General features: G+C 41.1%; 1 protein-coding gene across 1 annotated transcript in view; it reads left to right on the top strand.

The window, feature by feature from the left end:
• The window catches only part of DOCK3 (dedicator of cytokinesis 3), an 873,576-nt gene that overhangs the window by 425,513 nt on the left and 421,334 nt on the right, over positions 1-26,729 (top strand). Inside the window, exons 26-27 of the mRNA XM_030206787.1 lie at positions 3,126-3,272; positions 9,287-9,385. Of these exons, the coding sequence (XP_030062647.1) occupies positions 3,126-3,272; positions 9,287-9,385 (246 nt within the window). The remainder of the gene's footprint in view (positions 1-3,125; positions 3,273-9,286; positions 9,386-26,729) is intronic.

The following is a 26,729-nucleotide window of genomic DNA, read 5'->3' as shown; positions in this document are numbered from 1 at the left end:
GACCCCATTAGCTACCCGGGCCCCCCCCTTTGCAAAAGAACTCTCTTGTATTCCTCTCCAGAGCACCTCCCACTTCTCCTCCCCCCGTGACACCCTTCCTTCATTCCCCAAGTCAGTGCTAAACAATGCATAACTGAACCTTTATCTTTGGAACTAAACTATCAATCTCCCTCACTCTTATAACAGTGAGATTACCTGAACATGACAAAACATATGCAGAACATAAAATGAAACATGAGAGGCAAATAATACTTGCGGTCCATACATTTTAGACTGTGTTCTCCAGTCGCTGCAGGCCTGCCCCACTCAGTACCCCTGCATCTGATACCAGTTAAGTATTACCAAGGTACAGAGGAGACTCCCTTCGCTTCTGGACCTTTAGAGTTGCTACCCAGCTCCAGGAGTGCCTCTGCATATCCGGTCTATTCTTTACTTCTGTCCGTGCTCGATATACACCACCGGCATGCCAGCTCCAAAGATCTCCGTTGTTCTGTCCATTGAGGATACTTCCCTCCATCCATCTTAACTTCATTTAGGGTACAAAGCACTGCTAGTTGTCAACAGCCAGTTGTATAGTTCACCCACTGCAGCCGTCTCTCAAAAGCTCAGTTCTGCAGACGCTCCACATAGATCCCTAGTTCCTGTGGATCTGTAAAGAATATCGCCTTGTTGTCCTGTAGAATCCATACTTTTGCCGGAAAAAGCATTGCAAACTTCTTTCTCAAACAACCTCTTGCAGTGCTGCCCCATCTTCTGGCGCTGCTCCGATACTGCAGCTGAATAGTCCTGGAACAATAGGATTTTTTTCCCTTCAAATTCCAGCTCCCTTTTTTTCCGGAACGCTTGCAGGAGTTTCTCCTTGTCAGCGTAGTTAAGGATTCTGGCAATGACCGTCCTTGGTCGCATTTCTCCCTCTTTTAGCAAGCCAAGTCTATGGACCCATTCGACCTTCAGTACTTTCTCGGGACCCTGAAAGCCCAGTTGTTCCAGTATCCACGTCTCCATTAAATGCCATAATTCTTTATCTTTCACTGTCTCAGGAAGTCCCACAACTCTCACATTGTTTCTCCTACTCCTGTCCTCCAAATCATCGAGCTGCTGCTCCAGCTTTACACATTTCTGCTCAAGAGCCACCAGCCTTGTATCCGCCACCTCTGCCCTGTCCTGTTGCCTGGAGATCCGCTCCTCTGCTTGCTGCAGCCTCGCACCCTACCTCTCCACCGCCTCTCTTATCTGCTCCACCGATGATTGGAATTTGGATAGTTTCTCTTCCAGAATGGTGGTAACCTGCTGGATCAGCTCTTTGAAAGCGTCCGCCAGCTGGCTAACCTCCCCCATGGTCTCCTTCGCCGTCGCCATTTTGACGCTCGCTTCCAACACGCGGGTCTTTTTAGGCCACTGATTCTTTGCGGGCATACCAGTCTCCCGGCCTCGCTTGCTTTCCTTCTGGGGCACAGACGTGCTGCCCTGCTCTTCCGCAGCACTAACCGCTAATTCTTTCAGCTTTTAAAAGATTTTGCAGGCTAATTCAATCTGTTTTAGGGAGATCGGGAGCAGAGCCGAATCGCGAGCGTCCGATCAGCCGCGTTGCATCATGGGACCCCCTCCCCCATTCTTTTTAACTTAATTATAGCACCTTTGGATAAGAAGTTAGCTGACTTGGGTTTTAAGATTTTAATGTATGCAGATGACATAATAACTGTCTATATTTCTTTCGAAGGTCTACTGACATATGCTGTCCTCAGAACTTCTAAGGCGAATGAAATAATAGAAGGATGGGCAGCTACTTTTAGACTAAAAAAGAATAAGGATAAAACAAAGTTTATAGTGTTTGGTAGCAAATTTAATATGGGTGATCAGGAAAATATATGTATTAATCATATTAATTTCCCATTGGAGTCCTCTCTTAAAATTCTGGGCATAATCTTTGATAAATATCTTTTATTTGAAGAACAGGTGAATGCAGTAGCCTATAAGGTGTTTATTGTGTTATGGAGATTATGTCATATAAGATCAGATTTCATTTTTGAAATGTTTAGATTGTGCGGACTATTGTATTGTCACATATCGATTATTGTAATGTCATCTATCTAGGATGCATGGATACTGTTTTAAAAACCTTCAAACACTATTAAATACCACCATGTGACTAATATTTAAGGTTACTTATTTTATTATTTTTTATTTTATTTATTTAGATTTTGCTCACACCTTTTTCAGTAGTAGCTCAAGGTGAGTTACATTCAGGTACACTGGATATTTTTCTGACCCAGGAGGGCTCACAATCTAAATTGACAGAGCTTCTCCGTTATTGTTGCGGCTGCATTGGCTGCCAGGGAAGGTGCGGGTGGTATTTAAACTTTGCTGCCTTGTTTTTAGAATCGTGTACAGTGAAGCACCGGAATATATGATGGGCCTAGTACAAGTATCCAATAGAAATGTCTTACCTGGAGCCAGGTGTTTCTTACTTTTACAGTACCCGGACCCAAAACAGATCAGTTATGAACAGGTTTTTTCGGGTACTTTGGCTTATTTAGCTGCCAGTCATTGGAATGATTTACCAACAGACTTGAGAAAGCAAGCAAATTATTTGATCTTTCGAAATAAGTTGAAACTTTTTGTTTAGGAAATTTTTAATGTAATTAATTTTTTTTATGATTGTTGATTATTACATGTAACTTCCTGCAATCGACACAGTTTATTCTTTTGTGAGCCACACTGAACTTTAATGGTAAATGGTGGGATAGAAGTGTCTTTATTATTATTATGATGTATATTCCAATGATTCCCAAACCTGGTCCTTGAGGCACCCCAGCCAGTCAAGTCTTCAGGATATCCACAATGAATATTAATGAGAGAGATTTGCATGCAGCTGAGGCAGTGCATGTAAATCTCTGTCATTAATATTTATTGTGGATATTCTGAAAACCTGATTGACTGGGGTGCCTCCACCAAGTTTGGGAACCACTTGTGTATTCCTTATAGATATTCTGAAAACCACATTTTTGAGGGGAGGAGGGAACTAGGACCAGGTTAGAAACCACTGTTCTCTGTGACCTTTCTGAGGATTCTTGCACTGTTGATGCTGTTGCTGCTTTCTAACTGTTTTTCTTGGCTCTCTGTAGGAGGCAGATGTAATAGAGGAAATGGAAATGATGGTAGAAAGCCTTTTAGATGTACTCTTACAGACCTTGCTTACCATCATGAGTAAATCGCAGTCCCAGGAGGCGGTAAGAGGGCAGCGGTGCCCACAATGCACAGCCGAGATCACGGTTAGTAACTAACAGTCAGGTTTTATTTATTATATTTCTGGTCCTTACACCCCTTTCCCATACCATGCCCATCTATTCCACATAGAGCATAACCTTTTCCATGTCTCACATTCTGCTAAGTTGTATTCAACTTTTGCATTAGTATTTTCTCATAGTGGGTAAGCGTGTTTTCTATAGTATCTTAATTAAAAATAGTGTTGTAAAACCTGCCGAACTCCATTATCTGAATAATGTGAATAAGTAGCTGTTGTAGTCTTGAAACTATACCGTTGTTGTATGTACTAAGGCCTCATTTACTAACCAACATTAATGCAATTTAACATACAAGATTTAATGCAAATTCTATTTATTTTTAATGCAGGTTATTTACTAAGGACATAACTTGTTAATGGGTTTCAATTTGCTATTTTCAAGTTTACCTCATTTATTGTATATGTGCTTCTATTTGGTCATTTTACTATTGCTATACTGTTAACAAAATTGTAAGCTTTATGTTTAATGTGTCTGCTGCACACCACTTTCGGAGAATATCTTCAAAAAGGTAGTTTATAAGTTCTAAAAAATAAATATAGTTTGTACATGGGTCACTAGCTGAGGCCCTTAATTAGAGAATTTAAGCTGTTGAAAGAATATTCTTCCAGTTTCACTGTAAGCTAAGGTGCAGAAGAATAAATAATTGATTCAACAACCTATTTTTTCTTAACTCAAAAAAACTCTCTGAAATTTGGTGGTGACACAGTATAGAAGACTGTTCTTATGTGGCACTAAGGTCCTGGAAGAGAAAGGACAGTTGCATATTCTCAGGACAATAAAATAATGAGTAGAATGGAATGGGTAGACATGAATCGCTTGTTTACTCTTTCCAAAAATGCTAAGGCTAGGGGGCACACAATGAAGCTACAAAGTAGTAAATTTAAAACTAATCAGGGAAAATATTTCTTCTCTCAACATGTAATTAAACTCTGGAATTCACTGCCAGAGAATTTGGTAAAAACAGTTAGCTTAGCGGGGTTTTAAAAAAGGTAACTTCCTAAAAGAAAAGTTTATAAGCCATTATTAAAATGGATTTGGGGAAATGGGTCATTCCATGCCAAGTGGTCTAAACCTTCCCACCATCATGTCTCCAATTTTGTTCAAATTTTATCTGTTGCGCGAGTCAGGTGTTAAATGAAGTTTCCCAAAATGTGAGGTCTCTAACTGCAATAGTTGCAGATCTAAACCCCCTTTTCTGAAAGGTTGTCAGTCCATGAGCGCGCGACATTTACCAAAATGCCATTTTTGGGGTCTAATAAAATCCAAATACATTTATAAGAATGGCTAAAAATTTCAAATCCTGTACAGTTTTTGATGTTAATTCCGATGAAATACATTTTAACATTATGGATGCAAAATCCAGTCAAACAAGTTGACTCAAAGTGTGCATCAAAATTGGTCGCGACTCATCGGAACATATTTGGACCAATATTCAGACCGCAACAACTTCCATGCAAACAAAGATACGGACTTGAAATTTTGAACAAGCATTATGCTTGTGCTGGACGTAATACTGCCAGATTTGCAACTACCAGCATCTATAATCGCCCTGCAGGATCTCTTCAAAGTTGGCACTGTCAGCGCAAATGGTAAAATATACCAAAGCTCAAAGCCAATTATTAAAAAAGAGTCTGCCTGAATCAGCTTGTGAACAGTATCATCTGAAAGAGAAAATTGTGCTCTACAACACTGATATGTTTTTGTTTTGCAATGCCACCATTAAGTAGGCATTTACTCAGGTCAAAGTATGTTATATTTAGTACGCTTGATGTACTAATCTTTCTTCGTTTCTAGGAAATTGAGTCTTAATAGTCGTTTAAAAGTATTGATATAATTATTTATTCATTAGTATTTTATTCGTTGATTGTCCAATCGTTTATTGTGTGCTGTTATGGTGGATTGGAAACGTTTGTGAAACGTCAGTTGAACAGAAAGATGCTTTCATAAGCTTTATGCATCCTCATGGTCCCGCTACTTCATTTTATTGGCCGGTAAGACGCGATACTTGCTGGATCCCAGAACAACTTATCATTGCTGTTATTCCAGCTCCATCAGTGACACCACCTGGTCGGCTATATAGTTTCCCTAAAACCGTTCTCTTGCAGATCAATGATGCTTTCAGAATGATGAAGTAACTGAAGAAGGCAGGCTTGGGAACCTGCAGTGAAGTAACTGAAGAAGGTAGGCTTGGGAACCTGCAGTAAAGAAACACACAATCAGGCTTGGGATCCTGCAGTAAAGATACCCACCCGTGGCTGTTACTGCATGGCTATCAGGCGTGGCCCCTATGGCGATGGGGATGCTGGTTTCAATGTGATAACCAGTAATGGCTCAGCCATCATGAACCAACGCAATACATCACGCACACAAAATATAACATACTTTGACCTGAGTAAATGGCTACTTAACGGTGGCATTGCAAAACAAAAAAACATATCAGTGTTGTAGAGCACAATTTTCTCTTTCAGATGATACTGTTCACAAGCTGATTCAGGCAGACTCTCTTTTAATAATTGGCTTTGAACTTTGGTACATTTTACCATTTGCGCTGACAGTGCCAACTTTGAAGAGAGATTCTGCAGGGCGGTTATAGATGCTGGTTAGTTGCAAATCTGGCAGTATTATGTCCAGCACAAGCATCATGCTTGTTCAAAATTTCAAGTCCATATCTGTGTTTGCATGGAAGTTGTTGCGGTCTGAATATTGGTCCAAATATGTTCCGATGAGTCGCGACCAATTTTGATGCACACTTTGAGTCAACTTGTTTGACTGGATTTTGCATCCATAATGATAAAATGTATTTCATCGGAATTAGCATCAAAAACTGTACAGGATTTGAATTTGTAGCCATTCTTATAAATGTGTTTGGATTTTATTAGACCCCAAAAATGGCATTTTGGTAAATGTTGCGCGCTCATGGACTGACAACCTTTCAGAAAAGGGGGGTCTAGATCTGCAACTATTGCAGTTAGAGACCTCAAATTTTTGGGAAACTTCGTTTAACACCTGACTTGCGCAACAGATAAAACTTGAACAAAATTGGAGAACATGATGGTGGGAACGTTTTTTTAAATTTTAGACCACTTGGAATGGAATGACCCAAAACCTAGAAATAAGCAGTGGATTTTCCCCAAGTCATTTTAATGACTTGCGTACAATCTCTTCCTCTCTCTTAGAGATCTTCTGTGCTTGTCCCACCCTTTCTTGAATTGATATACAGTCATTGTCTCCACCACCTCCAATGCAAGGCCATTCCACACATCCACCTGAGATTACTCCAGATTCTATCCCCTTTCATCTTCATCCTGTGCCCCAGTCATTACAGGGCTTCATTTCAACTGAAAGAGGCCTGTCGTGTCATGGATATGTTTAAATGTCTCTATTATATCTCCCCTCTCACTCCTTTCTTCCAAAGCATACACATTCAGATCTTTAGGTCTGCTCCAATATGCTTTATGATGAAGGCCACTGACCAGTTTAGTAGCTGACCTCTGTACTGATCCCATCCTGTTTATACCTTTTTGAAGGTATGGTCTCCAGAAATATACACACTAATACTTCAAATGAGGTCTCACTAGAGACCTTTTACAGGGGTATTATCACTGCATTTTTCTTGCTGGCCATTCCTCTCCCTGTTCACCTATGCATCCTTCTGGTTTTTGTCATTGCCTTTTCTACCTGTTTGGCCACCCAAGATTATCAAATACAATCACGCCTGCTCTTTTTATTTTTTGTGCCACAGAGGGAGCCGCCGTAGCCACCAGCTCCCCCAGACATCAGACAGCAGCTGAATCCAAATAAAGTGAAACAGGCCACATGGCCTTGCATCCAACCATCCATATTCTCAAACAATGAACAAACAAAACCCAAAGACCCCAATTCACTCAAGCCAAACCCAGCCCTCCCTCTCCCCTCCCCCCCCCTTAAAAAGTAACAAATTCCTCCCTTTAGTCCCACTTGGCCCCTAAGAGGAACCATCACAACCGCACTCCAAAACTCAGTGGTGAAAACCTAAAAGGTTCCCTATGGCCTTCACACTTCACTGTCCACCAAATAGTGTCCAGCCTGAAAAGAAACATCAGATTAAAAAAAAAACAAACCTGGATCAAAGGAATAGAGACTTCTAAGCTCCAGTGTCAACCCACAGTGATGCCATCAACAGCAAGACTCCAATCCAGCAAGGTGGAAAGAAAGGAGGCAACACGGGATAGCATTATGATATGAAGGCAAGTGAAGCAGTGAGCAACAGAGTTTGAAAATGTCACAAGCAGGTGTTCACTCTAATATCCAAATCCAGGCAGGCACAAGGTACCCTCCAGCAATCCAAGAGCATGTAGTAGAACTCAAAAAGACAGGGTTCATATAAGCATCAAAGAAAGAGTCCAACCAGTCAATAGGAGATAAGTCTCCTCCTGGTCCAAACATGGAGCAAGAGAGGCAGGCATGTTTGGAGATATCCTGCCAAAAAGCGTAGCCATTAAAAGCCAAGCTGGGGTATCACTACCCTTGGTCAGGCCATGGAAGTCAATGATTTAACCTCTCCTACTTCAATCCTCCCCAACAGCTCCCGAGCCGCCTCCACCGAGTCACAAAAGAGCCATTATGAGACATTTGCAGCCTGGAGGGGTACAAGAGTGCTAAGCGTACTTTTAGATGGAATAATTTAGAGCAGATAGGTGTAAAAGCCTTTTATCGAGCAGCAACTTGTGCCAAATAGTCCTGGAAGCAAAGGACATATTTGTTTTCATAAGTAAGCATATTCTCTGATCACACGGCCTGCAGAATGGCGATCTTGTGGGCAAAATTTAGGATCTTCAAAATAACCACCTGTGGCCTGGTTGAAGCATTCTGGCACTGGCCTATCCGGTGAGCCTGTCCACTCTGTGGCCCGTAGCATTCAGGGAGACCCATTTCTCTTACCAGCCAGAGTTCCAGGAAGCCAATAAGTTCTTTATCTTGTATTGATTCAGGCAGCCCCACGAGTCTCAAATTGTTCCATTGAGACCTATTCTCCAGGTCTCCCACCTTCTCTTCCAGAGCCGCCATGTGCCTCTAGAGCTGTGTCTGGGAGTCCTCCACCCCAGTGACACGGTCTTCCACCGCACTGGTCCGGGCCTGGTAAGATTCAAAGTCGCAGCTTATCTCTCCCTGCTGGCTCTGCAAACGCTCCAATTTATCATCAATCAGGCTGAGCCACTTGTCCAACAGTATTTCTAGTGCAGAAGTAATTTCCATGGTAATTTCTGCCACCCATGCCAATGATATTATCTGACCACAGGGCTCGAAGATGCTGCAATTTTTGTCTTCTGCAGCCTTACCCTGCTCCCAATTCTTTTTTAGGCCTTTCAAGGACATATCCTGCCACACACCGAGCCCAGGGACTCTAGGGGGTTTTCTGCTGCCATTCCAGGTTGGGATCAGGCACTTAGGTGGGTGAAGACACAGTAAATAAACAGGTTTTGAAGCAAGGTGGTCGGAGGAGTGCTTTTCAGCATCCTCCCGCAGTCATGGCTCATGTGATCCTCAGTCACATTTATTTTGATTATATATTTGATATTTGATGTGTATAATGACATGAATAGTATTGTTTTATTTTCCAGTACTGTGATCATTCAGAATAAATTTATAAACATAAATATTTATAGTAAATTCCCGAGTTTTTCGATAGTGCATATATTTTTGTCAGCTCCTAACCTGATGCAAGTATGTGCGACTTTGTTATAATCACAATTTCTGCAGCTTGTCAGGGACAATTTCAAAAAGACATGTAGGCACCTATGTACCTTTATAAAATAGGGTCCAAGTAGGCACTTGCTTCACCTTTCAACCTAGGTGACCTGTTTTAAAATTATACTTTGTGCATGCATGATTTCACCATTCATACGCACAGAACCATTTCAGACCCTTCAATTTAGCCTCCCTAGACTTTTTATTTTGATATAACACTTCTAGCTAAGTGTGTTCATTATTCTTATTAACAGGGTGAATATGTATCCTGCCTTTTGTCTCTGCTGCGTCAGATGTCAGACACCCACTTTCAGCATTTGTTGGAAAACTTCCAGAGCAAGGAAGAACTGAAGGTAGGGGGGATCCCTGAGTCAGGTACATAGTGGATGGCATCATCATACATCCCCAGGACAGAACAGCTTTACCTGAAGAATTACATAAACCATCTTTGTATAACCAGGGGGTTTAAAATTTAAACAAAAAATTAATTTTGTGGACCTTTGTTGCAGGTTGCCTGGGACAGAGAATGATGCAGTTTGGGGATGTAATGAAGGGAAAGTAGCTGGACAAGCTAAGTCTGTGAGGGGATCTGGGTCACGAAGGATGGGACTATAGCGGCAGGAACTGAAATGGGTCAATGTTGAGTGAGACTGCTTAACAGGAGCCTGCCAGTGGTGTGAGTTTGGACTGCTACTGCAATCTCCTTTAGACACTGCAAATCTGGAAGTTTGTCTTGGGGGCTACTGTGGAAGCAGTAGTAGCAGATGAGGGCAACTGTAGAGCTGAGCCTGCACTCTAGTGGCAGGCTGCATTGGGAAGTGGGGGTGCTCTAGTTGAATCCCTGACAAACTCAGAAGAGTAGTCTACAGTCAGAATTTTAAAATAATAATAATACTAAAGGGATCAGTGGTTCTTACACTGTGCTTGTGGGATTTGCTCAAGAGTTAAAAAGCCATTACTTAAGACATTACATCGGGCAGCTGAGATTCGGTCTTCAAGGTGGGGAAGGTTGTGTGATCACATGTCTGTCTGTCTGTATGTACCTGGTGAAGTGTGAAGGAGTGATTGGGTTAAATGTTTTAATTGTTTTTTTAAATGTACACATTTGATTTTGGAAACTATGGAAAAACTTTGGTTAAGTATGCAAGTTTGACTGAAAAAAGTTAAGAGTGAGAACCACCATGGAAATAAGAAGCTCTCAGAGTAATTTTAGTGAATGAAAGAATTATATAAATCATTTCACTAAATTGTAGGGATGTGCATTTTGTTTGAAATGACATGGGAAATTTCAACAGCATGTCATTTTTACCTCCAAATAACAGGAAAAACTTTGTTGGAAACTGTACTTTCTTTATAAAGAATATGCATTTTGTTTTCCAAAGAGTATGCATTATTTCATATATGTGTGTACTATTAGGAAATGGGGCGCTCTTTGCAAACGTGTGTGCACTCCTTATAGTATTGCCTCCAAAGCGAAAAACAAACAAAAAAATTGACACCAAATGAATTTTTCCACAAACATGGGAAACCAAACAAAATGAAAATTGTGGGCTTCACATCCCTAAGTTTCTCTTATTGATTTATTACAGTTAGGGTAGTAGGTATGTTGATGTTCTCAGAGAATGTTTCATCAGAATTCCTGAGAAGAAACTACATCTTGGCCCTCATCACAGAAGGGTGACTAGGAAGATAAGTGACTTTTCTTATTATTTAAAATAAACTTACCTGAACTGATTCAGCTGTAGAGATTGGTGCTTTGGAGAGCTAAAAGAAACCCTGAGCAAGAGACAAAACGAAAAGAGAAATTTTGTCTAATTCTTAGAATAACTAATGTTTTAAATGTAACCCAAAGACATAATACATATCTGACTTTGTGCATAGGCTGTTTTAATGTAAAGTAATTCACAATTATGTCCTAAAAAAAACCCCTACAAAACGTATTAGCTAAAAGGACAAGAATAGAGAGATTTATTTATTAGGATTTGTTTACCGCCTTTTTGAAGGAATTCACTCAAGGCGATGTACAATAAGAATAAATCAAACATGAGCAATAGACAATTACAGCAGTAAAAACATTCAAATAACAATACAAAGTATGGCATAGTATACTACTTACAATGCCAACACAATACGTAATATGACATTTTAATTGACAGTGTAGGGTATAAGCAAAGATGGAACATACAGATAGGTAAGAGAGTAAGAGGCATTAGAAAGTAAAGCGACTAATTAAAAAAAAAGGTTCACATGAGGTCAGAGAGACGGTTAAATATTTCAGCTAGGGAGGAATGAATAAACATGTCCTGCTGCAGTATGTGCAGCCCGTGTCACTCGTGTGTGAGTGAGACTAACAAGTTAGTTACTTCTTCCATTAAAGGCCTGGTTGAAGAGCCAAGCTTTTACCTGCTTCCTGAATTAGAGATAGTCGTGTTGAGTCTTTCAGGGAGTGCATTCCAGAGTGTGGGAACTACTCCAGAGAAGGCTCGCTTGCGGGTATTACATCGTGTAATATCTTTTGGAGAGAGTGTGGTTAGGGATACTCCTTGGGAGGAACTTAGTGTCCTTAGAAGTGTATAGAAGATCATCCTATTATTCAAGTACTCAGGGCTATTGAAGACCAGACATAGACTTTAAAATTTAGCCCTGTATTGTACTAGTAGCCAGTGAAGATTTTGCTAAAATGGTGTGATGTGTGATTTATCTTCTTGACGTAAGAAGAGAGGCAGCGTAGCTGTCGCAAATAGTAGAAGCAGCTCTTGAAGTTTGCTTGGATTTGGGGAATCAGAGGAAGTGTTGAATCCAAGGCCTCTAAATATTTCAAGGTGAATTGAGGGGGAGTTCGTACTTTCCAAAAGAGATTTTGATGTCAGGTATGTATCCATTTGTGTTATGAACCCAGAGAAGCTTGGTTTTACTTGTGTTCAGGTAAAGTTTTGTTGTGTTTAGCCCATTCTCGAATTGATGTTAGTCAGGTAATCAGTTTATTCAGGGCTGTAGGTAAGTTAGGTTCAGTGGATATAAGTAGCTGCACATCATCTGCGTAGATGTAGAACTGAGTGTCCATTGACCAAATTATCTCAGCTAGTGGCTTGAGGTAGATATTAAACAGAATAGGTGACAGTATCAATCCTTGTGGTATCTCATAGGTCAGTCCCCATGGTGGATTGTTGCCGGTCTGATAGGATCTGAACCACTGATACCTGTTTCTGTCAGTCGTGCTAGCATGATATCATGATCCACAGTGTCAAAAGTTGCTGAGAAATCTAGCAGTACTAACACCAAGGCGAAACCCCTGTCTCGGTTTCTGTGAAGATCATCTAGTAGGGGTACGAGGACTGTTTCTGTTCCATAACCGGGTCTGAATCCAAATTGACATGGATCTAGCCAGTTTCTCTCTTCTAGCTAAACATTGAGTTGAACATATACTTTGTTAAGTACATAAGTACTGCCATACTTGGAAAGACCAAAGGTCCATCGAGCCCAGCATCCTGTTTCCAACAGTGGCCAATCCAGATCACAAATACCCGGCAAGATCCCAAAAATGTACAAAACATTTTATACTGCTTATCCCAGAAATAGTGGATTTTCCCCAAGTCCATTTAATAATGGTCTATGGACTTTTCCTTTAGGAAGCCGTCCAAACCTTTTTTAAACTCCGCTAAGCTAACTGCCTTTATCACATTCTCTGGCAATGAATTCCAGAGTTTAATTACACGTTGAGTAAAGAAAAATTCTCCAATTCGTTTTAAATTTACTACATTGTAGCTTCATCGCATGCCCCCTAATCCTGGTATTTTTGGAAAGCGTGAACAGATGCTTCACATCTACCCGTTCAACTCCACTCATTATTTTATAGACCTGTATCATATCTCCCCTCAGCCGCCTTTTCTCCAAGCTAAAGAGCCCTAGCCGCTTTAGCCTTTCCTCATAGGGAAGTCGTCTGTCTTGGTACATGTGGGTACCAGTGACATAGAAAAATGTGGGAGAGAGGTTCTGGAAGCCAAATTTAGGCTCTTAGGTAGAAAGCTCAAATACAGATCATCTAGGGTAGCATTTTCGGAAATGCTACCTGTTCCACGCGCAGGGCCCAAGTGACAGGCAGAGCTCAGGAGTCTCAATGCGTGGATGAGACGATGGTGCAGGGAGGAGGGTTTTAGGTTTGTTAAGAACTGGGCAACATTCTGGGGAAGGGGGAGCCTATTCCGAAAGGATGGGCTCCACCTTAACCAGGGTGGGACCAGGCTGCTGGCATCGGCATTTAAAAAGGAGATAGAGCAGCTTTTAAACTAGAAACGGGGGGAAGGCCGACAGTCACTCAAAAGCGCATGGTTCGGGATAAGCTATCTTTCAAAGATATCACCAAAACAGGGAAGATAGGGTATCCTGATAGTAAGGTTGCAAAAGAGACCGTAGTAGATCAGGTGTCCCTAAATAAAAATCAGACAAGATTGCAAATTAGTATTGTCAAGTACTAAGCATGATGTAAATAGGAGCAACAAACACAGTTTGAAATGTCTATATGCGAATGCCAGGAGCCTAAGAAATAAGATGGGAGAGTTAGAATATATTGCACTAAATGAAAAGTTAGATATCATAGGCATCTCTGAGACCTGGTGGAAGGAGGATAACCAGTGGGACACTGTCATACCAGGGTACAAATTATATCGTAGTGATAGGGTGGATTGAATTGGTGGAGGGGTAGCATTGTATATTAACAAGAGCCTTGAATCAAATAGATTGAAAATTCTGCAGGAAACAAAACACTTCTTGGAATCATTGTGGATTGAAATTCCATGTGTAAAGGGGAAAAGGATAATGATAGGGAGTGTACTACCATCTGCCTGGCCAGGATGAACAGACAGATGCAGAAATGTTAAAGGAAATTAGGGACGCAAACAAACTGGGCAACACAAAAATAATGAGTGATTTCAATTACCCTGATATTGACTGGGTAAATGTAACATCGGGACACACTAGGGAGGTAAAATTCCTTGATGAAATCAAGGACAGCTTTATGGAGCAGCTGGTACAGGAACCGACGAGAGAAGGAAAAATTCTAGACCTAGTCCTTAGTGGAGCGCATGATCTGGTGTGGGGAGGTAATGGTGCTGGGGCCGCTTGATAACAGTGATCATAATATGATCGGATTTGATATTAGCTTTGAAGTAAGTATACATAGGAAATTAAATACATTAGCGTTTAACTTTAAAAAAGGAGACTATGATAAAATGAGAAGAACGGCGAAAAGAAAACTTAGAGGAGCGACTGCGAGGGTCAAAAATTTACATCAGGCGTGGATGCTGTTCAAAAACACCATCTTGGAAGCCCAGGCCAAATATATTCCGCATATTAAAAAAGGAGGACGGAAGACCAAACAACAGCTGGCGAGGTTAAATAGTGAGGTGAAAGAAGCTATTAGAGTTAAAAGAAAATCCTTCAGAAAATGGAAGAAGGAACCGACTGAAAATAATAAGAAATGGCATAAGGAATGTCAAGTCAAATTCAAAGCGCTGATAAGGAAAGCTAAGAGGGACTTTGAAAAAAAGATTGCGTTGGAGGCAAAAACACATAGTAAAAATTTTTTTAGATAAATTAAAAGCAGGAAGCCGGCAAAAGAATCAGTTGGGACCGCTAGATGACAGAGGAGTAAAAGGGGTGATCAGGGAAGACAAAGCCGTAGCGGAGAGATTAAATGAATTCTTTTCTTCGGTGTTCACCGAGGAAGATTTGGGTGGGATACCGGTGCCGGAAATGGTATTCAAACCTGACAAGTCGGAGAAACTTAATTAATTCTCTGTAAACCTGGAGCAGTTCTACAAACTGAAGAGTAGCAAATCTCCTGGACCGGATGGTATTCTTCCCAGACTACTGATAGAGCTGACTGCCTCCGGTGCCCTCTTCCACTCTTCAGGCCACATACTGCTGCTGCTTCTTCTGCTGCACCTCACCTGTGCTTCCTGGGCCTTACTACAGTTCCTAATTTTGGATTTCCTTGCCGAGAGCTATTCCAGCCACTCTGTTCCATCTCAGCTTCTGGTCTTCCACAGTCCATTTTAGACCCTCTTCCCTTTCCCTTCCTACCCTGTTCCTCTTACTCTATCTAATGTAATTGTAATTGATTCCTGTACATTGTAAGCCACTTTGAGTCTGCTTAATGTGGGAAAAAGTGGGGTATAAATGTTCATAAATAAATAAAAATGAGCTTGCGGAGCTATTGTTAGAAATATGTAATTTATTCTTAAAATCGAGCATGGTACCGGAAGGTTGGAGGATGGTCAGTGTAACGCCGATTTTTTAAAAAGGTTCCAGAGGAGATCCGGGAAATTATAGTCCGGTGAGTCTGACGTCAGTGCTGGGCAAAATGGTAGAGACTATCATTAAGAACAAAATTACAGAGCATATTCAAAAGTATGGATTAATGAGACAAAGTCAACTTAGATTTAGTGAAGGGCAATCTTGCCTCACCAATCTACTACATATCTTTGAAGGGGTGAACAAACATGTGGATAAAGGGGAGCCGGTTGATATTGTGTATCTGGATTTTCAGAAGGCGTTTGACAAAGTACCTCATGAAAGATTCCAGAGGAAATTGGAGAGTCATGGGATAGGAGGTAGTGTTCTATTGTGGATTAAAAACTGGTTAAAAGATAGAAAACAGAGAGTAGGGTTAAATGGTTAGTATTCTCAATGGAGAAGGGTAGTTAGTAGGGCTCTGTGCTGGGACTGCTGCTTTTTAACATATTTATAAATGACCTAGAGATGGGAGTAACTAGTGAGGTAATTAAATTTGCTGATGACACAAAGTTATTCAAAGTCGTTAAATCGCAGGAAGATTGTGAAAAATTACGAGACTAGGAGACTGGGTGTCTAAATGGCAGATGATGTTTAATGTGAGCAAATGCAAAGTGATGCATGTGGGAAAGAGGAACCCGAATTATAGCTACGTTCCATGTTAGGAGTCACGGACCAAAAAAGGGATCTAGGTGTCGTTATTGATGATACGTTGAAACCTTCTGCTCAGTGTGCTGCTGCGGCTAAGAAAGCAAATAGAATGTTAGGTATTATTAGGAGAGGAATGGAAAACAAAAATGAGGATGTTATAATGCCTTTGTATCGCTCCATGGTGCGACCGTACCTTGAATATTGTGTTCAATTCTGGTCGCTGCATCTCAAAAAGATATAGTGGAATTAGAAAAGGTGCAGAGAAGGGCGACGAAAATGATAAAGGGGATGGGACGACTTCCTTATGAGGAAAGGCTAAAGCAGCTAGGGCTCTTCAGCTTAGAGAAAAGGTGGCTGAGGGGAGATATGATAGAGGTCTATAAAATAATGAGTGGAGTTGAACGGGTAGATGTGAAGTGTCTGTTCACGCTTTCCAAAAATACTAGGACTAGGGGGCATGCGATGAAGCTACAATGTAGTAAATTTAAAACGAATCGGAGAAAATGTTTCTTCACTCAACATATAATTAAACTCTGGAATTCGTTGCCAGAGAATGTGGTAAAGGCGGTTAGCTTAGTGGAGTTTAAAAAAGGTTTGGACGGCTCCTAAAGGAAAAGTCCATAGACCGTTATTAAATAAACTCGGGGGAAATCCACTATTTCTTGGATAAGCAGTATAAGATGTTTTGTACATATTTGGGATCTTGCCGGGTATTTGTGACCAGGATTGGCCACTGTTGGAAACAGGATGCTGGGCTCGATGGACCTTTGGTCTTTCCCAGTATGGCAATACTTATGTACCCAATAAGTTCCACTGAATACCCAGATATGACCCAGTCAGTAAGACTTACCTAAGTAGGAGCAGCTGCTACTTAGATAATTCCTGTTAGGTATTGCCCCCACCACCACCAATTATTTACAGACATGAGATACTTGGTTTAAAAGAAAAAACAATTTTAGGGGGGAAGTTAACAAGGTGAGTAAAGGACAGGTTTTTACTAGAGCTGTATCAAATAGCATAATTTATTATTTGGCCAAATACGAATACTGAATACAAATAATGTGCATTGAGCTGTAACATAAAAAAAAGCAATGTGAAATCAGAGATCAAGTGTTTATTTCAGTAGGATTATTCGTATTTGAATTTAAATCACTATTCGGCCAAATCAAATACGAGTATTCGGTACAGCCCTAGTCTTTACCAAACGTTAATTTAGTATGGGAGTCCATAAGTTATCAGCAACCCACTGTATCCTGTGGTAAATGAATAAAGCCGCTTGTGAGCCACCTTGCAAGCAGTGTATTCTGTCGGCTGAGGAGCATTGGGCCATGAAGCCATGGCCCAATGTTCCTGGTTCAAGTGTTAAAGGGGCTAGCACTCTTTAGTAATAGCACTGGCAGAGTGCCCCTTCAAGGTGAAAACCCCACTTGGCCCTCCTTATACTGCCGCCCCAACCAGACCCCCTAACCCAAAGGGCCCCTAGTGGCCAATAACTCTCCTGGAAGTGTACCCTCTTCCAACTAAAGAGACTCACCAAATCAGTAGCTCCCATGCCCTCTCTCTCCCAGCCACCCTTCTGAACACCCCCTGGCCTACCTTGATAAAATCTCCTAGTAGTCCAGGAAGGAGTGATCCCCAGTTGCTCTTGCCCTGTTGTGCTTTCGTCAAAAATGACAATGGTGACCCCTGGTGGTAGTCTGATAGTATTATTTATTTTATTTATTTGTTACATTTGTAGCCCACATTTTCACACCTATTTGTAGGCTCAGTGTGGCTTAGATAGTACCGGAGAGGCGTTTGCAGACTCTGGTGTGAACAAATACAAAGTGATGTTGTGGTAAGATAAAGTTCATGTGGCGTAGCCACATTAGGACATCGTATAACGGAAGAGTTGTGTTATGTCCATTACGTACTTACGTGCTTATGTACTGCTAGATATGTTTCCATATAAGGGCAACTTCTTATGATAGTACTGTAAGAATACCACTAGGGGTCATCGGCACTATTTTTGAGGCAGAAGCAAGTGAGGATCACTCCTCCCTGCACTGTTAGACATCAGGGATTTGACTAACGTAAGCCCAAGAGGTCCGTCAAGAGGGTGGGGGTTTACCCTGTTTGGGAAGGGTCTTCAGTTGGGGAAAGGGACATTTCTGGGTCTGGAGGGACACTTCAGGTTGGGGGGCTTTCAACTGGAAGGAGCACTCTGCCCAATGCGATTACTGAAGGGTGCTTGCCCTTTTACATGGAGCCCAGGAGCATCAGGCTGCGGCTTGGTGGCCCGATGCTTCTGGAAGTAAAATAAACTAAGCTTATTTTACTTTCTGTATCATGGTTTGTGGTGTGCACCCCCGATGCACGCTGAAAGCCACGTTACTGTGTTTACATAGTGCTGAGCTGCTTTACAATCATTTGTATGTTTTAAATTTCATTACTGTGTAACACAAGGTGACCTAATTCTGCGTTAAAGGGCAAATAGCACAGGTAAGTGCCATAATCGAACTAGAAAACTACCCCCTTACTAAATAACTGTTGTTTTCTAAAAAATAAATAAATTTGCATATGTATTGGCTTTTATTTTTTTAAATTTAAAGTCATTTTAAAACATCTTCCTTCATTAGTTTTCTCCTCACCTCTGTGCAAGCCATAAGTGTATGTTAATAATTACTACACAGGAAGGAATTGAATGCAATTAGTTATCTTGTAAACCACTCTCCTGGTTTGAAAATCTGTCGACCTAACCAGAATGACAGCATGTTTATTTGGGGAGACTTATAGGATGGCAATTTCATAATCAGGGGCAGGGAGGCAGTTATATTCACTATAAGCTGAAAAGAGACATTTTTTTGTTACATTTGTACCCCGCGCTTTCCCACTCATGGCAGGCTCAATGCGGCTTACATGGGGCAATGGAGGGTTAAGTGACTTGCCTAGTCACAAGGAGCTGCCTGTCCTGAAGTGGGAATCGAACTCAGTTCCTCAGTTCCCCAGGACCAAAGTCCACCACCCTAACAACTAGGAGTTCCTCTGTTCTCCTACCTTTAACATGTTAAATTATAAACAGCTTTTGTGTCTTGACTACAAGAAGCTGTATAGCAAATACCTAATACACATAATAAATCTAAACATAAATTTCAGCTACCAAAAGAAGCCTCCAGCTTTTCATAGATCGGTACACAACTGTGGAATGAATTGCCAACCACCATAAGAACAACACACGACCTGTTGACCTTCCGGAAGTTACTGAAGACCTACTTGTTCAAAAAGACGTGCAGAAAAGATCCCCCGTAATGAACTGATGCCCAAACTACACCATATACTATTACAATGGAACTCTTCTAATTTGTCTACTTTAATTTACACCCTAATTACTTTGCATTATATCTTGTCCTGTTATCATTATGTTATGTTTTATTTATTCATCCACCTTTTATTTACATAATTCTCTTATTTACCTCAATTTCAACAATTCTGAAACTCTTACTCAACAACTATGATTGCCATGATATTCTTATGCACCTTATCTACTTCCTATATTCTGATATATGGTTGTCCTTGTATTATATTGTAAGCCACATTGAGCCTGCAAATGGGTGGGAAAATGTGGGATATAAATGCAGCAAATAAATAAATACATAGTGACTGTGCATTCAAATAGATACTCTGATACAGTGACTTTAAAAGTCGAGTTGAAAAGATGACTGCCAGATACTACTTGAACTGGCATGTAGCTCGTTAGTTTTCCAGGCCCAAAGTGCAGCTACATTTTGAGCATTTGCATAGTAGAAGACCTTAGGGAATGGTGTCATCCTCAACCCCTACCAAGGTGCAAGAGAAATGAAGACAAATCAGCACAGAAGCTCCTCAACAAGTCTTTCTCACCTGCAGATCTACATAGTTTTCTCTGCATAAATTATTTCATTGAAGCACCAAGACCTTGACCCAGCATAATCTCAGCGCTGATGGAATACGCCTTACTGATACTGCTCAATATCTCTTCTGTGCTGCTAGTGTTGTTCCAGCACATGATTTTTCTATCTTGTCACTTCTTCAGGATTCTTCTGCACAACAGTCAACCCATCCTTGGATGTCATCGACCCCATTTCTGATGACTGTAGTAGATGGATATTCTCCATCTGTTTCAATACTGCCTCCAAGACAACTACATTCATTCCAACAAAAGATGTTTCATGAATTTATTATTGTAAGGACTAGCTGAATGTCCAGTATCAGCATCACAGTGCAATGATATGTAAATCAAGTGGTGTAACTCTAGCACAGAGAGACATCTGTTTTTCTCAAGATGCCATAGTCCCATTGTTGTGTACTTCAGATTTAGAGCCCAAAGCTGCACATTCGTTGCCACCATTTTACCGAGGCTCTTGACATTTTGCAAGGCAAGCAGCAGGAATTGTTACACCTGGACTTTATTTCTCCAGAATATTTCCTAGAATCAAAGTAATATTCTACAGGAATACTTTCTGACCTGTTCCCATCTCTAGCAAGAAACAAGTCTCCTTATAAAGACATCTATTACCAGAGGTTTATTAAGTGTTGAGCAAGAAAGGTGCCCTTCCTCCTTCAGAAAGAACAACTATGGGTGAATGTTTTTGACCTTCTAAAATTTAGAGAATCCCCAAAGGCTAGGGTGGCAGTAGCAAATCATGGACTACTGCAAGACCAACGGTTTCATATATGGCAAACTCCTCTTCTGTCTGCCTGCATTACTACTCATCAGCTTTATGTACTGCAGTTTATATATACCATCTTTCGTAATGTACATGCATTCTCATCTGTTTATTTCCAGACATTTGATATACCGCAAATTGAGCCTGTACAGGCAACTAAGCGGTTTACGACAATAAAAGAATTGTTCTCTTTCTGAGCTATGGGTGGGGGGAGTCTGTCACCATAGGATCAGACTCAGCTAGAAGCCAGCAGAGGCTGAGAAGTGTGGAACCAATCTATATGTCCAGCTCAGGGGAGACATGATAGAGGTATATAAAATAATGAGTGGAGTGGAACAGGTGGATGTGAAGCGTCTGTTCACGCTTTCCAAAAATACTAGGACTAGGGGGCATGCGATGAAACTACAGTGTAGTAAATTTAAAACAAATCGGAGAAAATGTTTCTTCACCCAACGCGTAATTAAACTCTGGAATTCGTTGCCGGAGAATGTGGTAGAGGCGGTTAGCTTAGCAGAGTTTAAAAAGGGGTTAGATGGTTTCCTAAAGGATAAGTCCATAAACCGCTACTAAATGGACTTGGGAAAAATCCATAATTCTAGGAATAACATGTATAGAATGTTTGTACATTTGGGAAGCTTGCCAGGTGCCCTTGGCCTGGATTGGCCGCTGTCGTGGACAGGATGCTGGGCTCGATGGACCCTTGGTCTTTTCCCAGTTTGGCATTACTTATGTATTTATTTTGCACTTCCTCCAGATTTTCCGCCTCTATCTTTGTTGCATCTTTCCATCCTTAAATGAAGATATTCACTCCAGGTTGGCAAATGCTCCATGCGCTGGAAACTCTTTATTTGGAAAAAAGATGAACGACATAATAGACATCATAACATATCACTGCTTTACTCTAACATATTTCTCTGCTTTCCTGCCCTGACTAGGTCATCATCTAGGTATATCATTTTATCTTAATATCACCGAAGCCTATTATTACCAGGTGCAGTGTCCCATATTCATTAAACCCCAACATCTTACACCTGCTCAACTGAAAAAACAGCTTTCTTTTTTATTTTTGCCTCCCTTTCACAAACCATTGTCTCTTCAAAACATACAGCCTCCCCAACCTGCAGGGGTTCATTCTGCACTGTGAACAGATTACCATGGATGCCTGCATCATCAGCCTAGTAAAAACTGGCTGTTGACCAAGGTTTTTGACCAGACAATGAAATTGTCATATGCATGGGCTTGCCTGTCCCAACCTCGCATCCATCTAGTACAAGAAGAACAGCAAAGAAACCAAGGCTTTTCACTCCAAGTACTTGTGCCCCATTCTGAACTTCAGAGACTTCGACCTCTTTGTTTTTTTTGTTTTTTTTATTTATGATTTTTAAAGTTACAACCCAAGCAAACACGCTTGTACAGAAAGTAGTTAAATACAGATCCATTTAAAGAAAATGTAGTAGCATAGCAGGGGAGTAAATACAGAACAAACGGATTCATTCCCCTATTTATATTTAAACCACTAAAGTCCACAAATACCATTCAAGATTTACAAATTTGGAGATTTAAAGCTCAATTAACATCATAGTTAAAGGAAAAACAAAGCAAAAAAATGTGAAGCTGCAAGAAATATTCCTTCTCAGGACGCTTGAGGTTCTCTTTCAATTCTCTTGGATAGTAAAAATTCAGTGAGGTGCTTAGGTTCAAAAAATACATACTTAATAGATCGTAATCTAACTATGCATTTGCATGGGTAATGCAAAAAAAAAAAAAAAAGAAGCACCCGACTTCGACCTCTTTGTAAGGAGAAATTCAAGATGTTCTTCTATCTGTTCTGCCATTTCAAAAAAGGATTCAATATTATTGTACCTATACCATCTGGAAAGCTACCTGTTGAGAAAAGTACATTTAAAAAGTTTCAGTAGCCATTGTGTGGAATCTAAAGGAAAAACGTTTAGCATAGTAGGTAGGCATGGATCTAACTCGTAGATGCTTTTAGTAAATTGTTTCAAATACTTACTTGGACTTCAGCAAAGCCTTTGATACGGTCCCCCACAGAAGACTTGTGAATAAGCTGAAAGGGTTGAACTTAGGACCGAAAATGGTGAACTGGATAAGAAACTGGTTGACCGACAGGTGGCAGAGGGTGGTAGTAAATGGAATCCGCTCGGAGGAAAGGAAGGTGAGCAGTGGAGTTCCTCAGGTATTGGGGCTGGGGCCTATTCTGTTTAACATATTTGTGGGAGATATTGCTGAAGGGTTGGAAGGAAAGGTGTGCCTTTTTGCGGATGACACGAAAATAGCCAATAGAGTGGATACCCTGGAGGGAGTAGAAATGATAACAAAGGATCTCCGAACGTTAGAAGAATGGTCGAGGGTCTGGAAGTTAAAATTTAATTCCAAGAAGTGTAGAGTGATGCACTTGGGGTGCAAAAACCCACAAGAGAGATACTGGATAGGAGGGGAGAGATTAGTAAGCTCGACTCAGGAGAGAGACCTTGGGGTGTTGGTGTTGGAGGATCTGAAGGTGAAGGAACAAGGTGACAAGGCGACGGCCGTGGCAAGAGGGATGCTAGGCTGCATAGAGAGGGGCATAACCAACAGAAGAAAGGAGGTGTTGATGCCCCTCTACAAGTCATTGGTGAGGCCCCACTTAGAGTATTGTGTTCAGTTTTGGAGGCCGTATCTTGCTAAAGATGTAAAAAGACTGGAAGCAGTGCAAAGAAAAGGTATGAAAATGGTATGGGATTTACGTTGCAAACCGAGCGAGGAGAGACTTGCTGACCTGAACATGTATACCTTGGAGGAAAGGAGAAACAGGGGTGATATGATACAGACATTCAAATATTTGAAAGGTATTAATCCGCAAATGAACCTTTTTCAGAGATGGGAAGGCAGTAGAACTAGAGGACATGAATTGAGGTTGAAGGGGGGGCAGACTCAGGACTAATGTCAGGAAGTATTTTTTCACGGAGAGGGTGGTGGATATGTGGAATGCCCTCCCATGGGAGGTGGTGGAGATGAAAACGGTAATTGAATTCAAACATGCGTGGGATGTACCGAGGGTATCACTTTGAGTCCTCCCTCGATTACAGCTCCCCCGAGACCCAGAGAGGAGTTTGCTTCGGCGGAGCAACACCTTGGTACACCCGAGAACGGGGAACTACATGCTGTTGCAACTGGAGGCCCCGTAGCGACTTCTTCACCTTTGATAACAGCGCGAGGTCAGGATGTACATTCCCTTTCCTCTCAAGTACAGGGAAACCTCTCTGGAGTGCTCGGAGGACAAAGACCAGCTGTAGTTACCCTAGATATTTTATGGGACGCTATACAGAGTTTGAATGCTACTCTTTTGCAGACATCTATTACCACTCGAGGAGAAATGGCTGAAATCAAGCAGAATCAGGATTCTTTTTCCATCCAGCTTGAGACTCATACAACTAAAATAGAGGTACTTGAGAATGATATGCAGACTTTCAAAAATTTCTCTTCCTCTGTTTCTAAAGATAATAAGATTCAAATCCGAAAGATTGAATACCTCGAGAATCAGATAAGGAGAAACAATTTAAGATTTTTGAATTTCCCCAAATCACCATTGATACCCGCTTTAGAAATGTTTAAAAAATACCTTAAAGATGTGTTGCTTATTCCTCCTGAGAATATTCCACCTATTACTAGGATTCAGTATATATCGGGTACAAGAAATGAAGGAAATTTACCACCAGTAAACTTAAATTTAACGCAATTCCTCGAGACATCACTGGAAACTGTCACTGAAAGGACCACTATGATAGTGACGTTTGCACTTGAGCTGGACCGAAATAATATACTTAAATTGTTTTTCAGCCATATCAAGGATAACTTCCTAGGAGCAAGAATCCAAATGTTCCCCGACCTCTCTAAAGATACACAAAAGAGAAGGAAGGAATTTTTACAACTGAAATTAAGACTTTTAAATATAGGTGGATCCTTTCTTCTCATGTATCCTTGTAGATGTGTCGTTTCTTTAAATTCTTCTAATTATATGTTTTTTGAACCTAGCAAGCTATTAGAATTTATTCAGTCCAAGGAGTAAAATAATAATTTCTGTATTAAGTACTATGTATCGGCTGCACTTTTTGAGGAAACCCTTCCGTTTTCCCCTTTTTTTTTTTTTTTTTTTTTTTTCTTTCCTCTCAAATATATTTTAATTTAATTTACTTAATGCTTGGATCTATTTGTGGACAAAAATAACGAAATTTCCTCTATGTAAAGTATTAATGATTTTTCGAATTCCAATATGTTTATGTTATCACATGAATGTAATTTAAAAAATTCATAAATAAAAAAATAAAAAAAAAAAAAAACATGCGTGGGATAAACACAAAGGAATCCTATTTAGAAGGAATGGTTCCGTGGAATCTTAGTGGAGATTGGGTGGCAACGCCGGTAATTGGGAAACAAAATGGGAGCTGGGTAGACTTCTACAGTCTACGCCCTGATCGTGACTGAATAAATAGGGATGGGGTGGAGTGTAAATTTTAAGGGGCTTCGATGTTAGCTTCAGAACTTAGTACAAGAACAGTACTGGGCAGACTTCTACGGTCTGTGCCCTGAGAAAGGCAAGGACAAATCAAACTCGGGTATACATATAAAGTATCACATACCATGTAAAATGAGTTTATCTTGTTGGGCAGACTGGATGGACCGTCCAGGTCTTTATCTGCCATCATTTACTATGTTACGTGGAGGGACATAATCGAACGACGCCGGCCAAATAGCTGGCGGCCATCTTCGGGGCCGGCGCCGTAAGTGGGCGGAGCCAACCGTATTTTCGAAAAAGATGGCCAGCCATCTTTTTCTTCGCTAATACGGTTGGGCCCAGCCAAATGTCAGAGTTCGCCGGGTTTGAGATGGCCGGCATCGGTTTTTGGCCATAATGGAAAATAATGCTGGCGATCTCAAACCCAGCAAAATCCAAGGCATTTGGTCGTGGGAGGAGCCAGCATTTGTAGTGTACTGGCCCCCCTCACATGCCAGGACACCAACTGGGCACCCTAGGGGGCACTTCTAAAGATTAAAATAAATAATAAAAATATCTCCCAGGTGCATAGCTCCCTTCCCTTGGTTGTTTAGCACCCCCAAATCCCCCCTCAAACCCACTCCCCACAACTCTACATTATTACCATAGGCCTGGGTCCATAGTAACATAGTAGATGACGGCAGAAAAAGACCTGCACGGTCCATCCAGTCTGCCCAACAAGATAAACTCATATGTGCTACTTTTTGTGTATACCTTACCTTGATTTGTATCTGCCATTTTCAGGACACAGACCATAGAAGTCTTGCCCAGCACTAGCCCCGCCTCCCAATTTCAGCTAAGCTTCTGAGGATCCATTCCTTCTGAACAGGATTCCTTTATGTTTATCCCACATGTTTGAATTCCGTTACCGTTTTCATCTCCAACACCTCCCGCGGGGGGGCATTCCAAGTATCCACCACTCTCTCCTTGAAAAAATACTTCCTGACATTTTTCTTGAGTCTGCCCCCCTTCAATCTCATTTCATGTCCTCTACTTCTACCGCCTTCCCATTTCTGGAAAAGGTTCGTTTGCGGATTAATACCTTTCAAATATTTGAACGTCTGTATCATATCACCCCTGTTTCTCCTTTCCTCCAGGGTATACATGTTCAGGTCAGCAAGTCTCTCCTCATACGTCTAATAACGCAAATCCCATACTATTCTCGTAGCTTTTCTTTGCACCGTTTCAATTCTTTTTACATCCTTAGCAAGATACGGCCTCCAAAACTGAACAAAATACTCCAGATGGGGCCTCACCAACGACTTATACAGGGGCATCAATACCTCTTTTCTTCTGCTGGTCACACCTCTCTCTGTACAGCCCAGCAACCTTCTGGCTACAGCCACCGCCTTGTCACACTGTTTCGTCGCCTTCAGATCTTCAGTTACTATCACCCCAAGATCCCTCTCCCCGTCCGTACCTGTCAGACTCTCCCCGCCTAACACATACGTCTCCCGTGGATTTCTACTCCCTAAGTGCATCACTTTGCATTTCTTCACATTGAATTTTAATTGC

This window comes from Microcaecilia unicolor, chromosome 6, assembly GCF_901765095.1.
Source record: "Microcaecilia unicolor chromosome 6, aMicUni1.1, whole genome shotgun sequence".
NCBI lineage: Eukaryota > Metazoa > Chordata > Amphibia > Gymnophiona > Siphonopidae > Microcaecilia > Microcaecilia unicolor.
The sequence above is the reverse complement of the archived record's forward strand: the minus strand, read 5'-3'. Positions and strand labels throughout refer to the sequence as shown.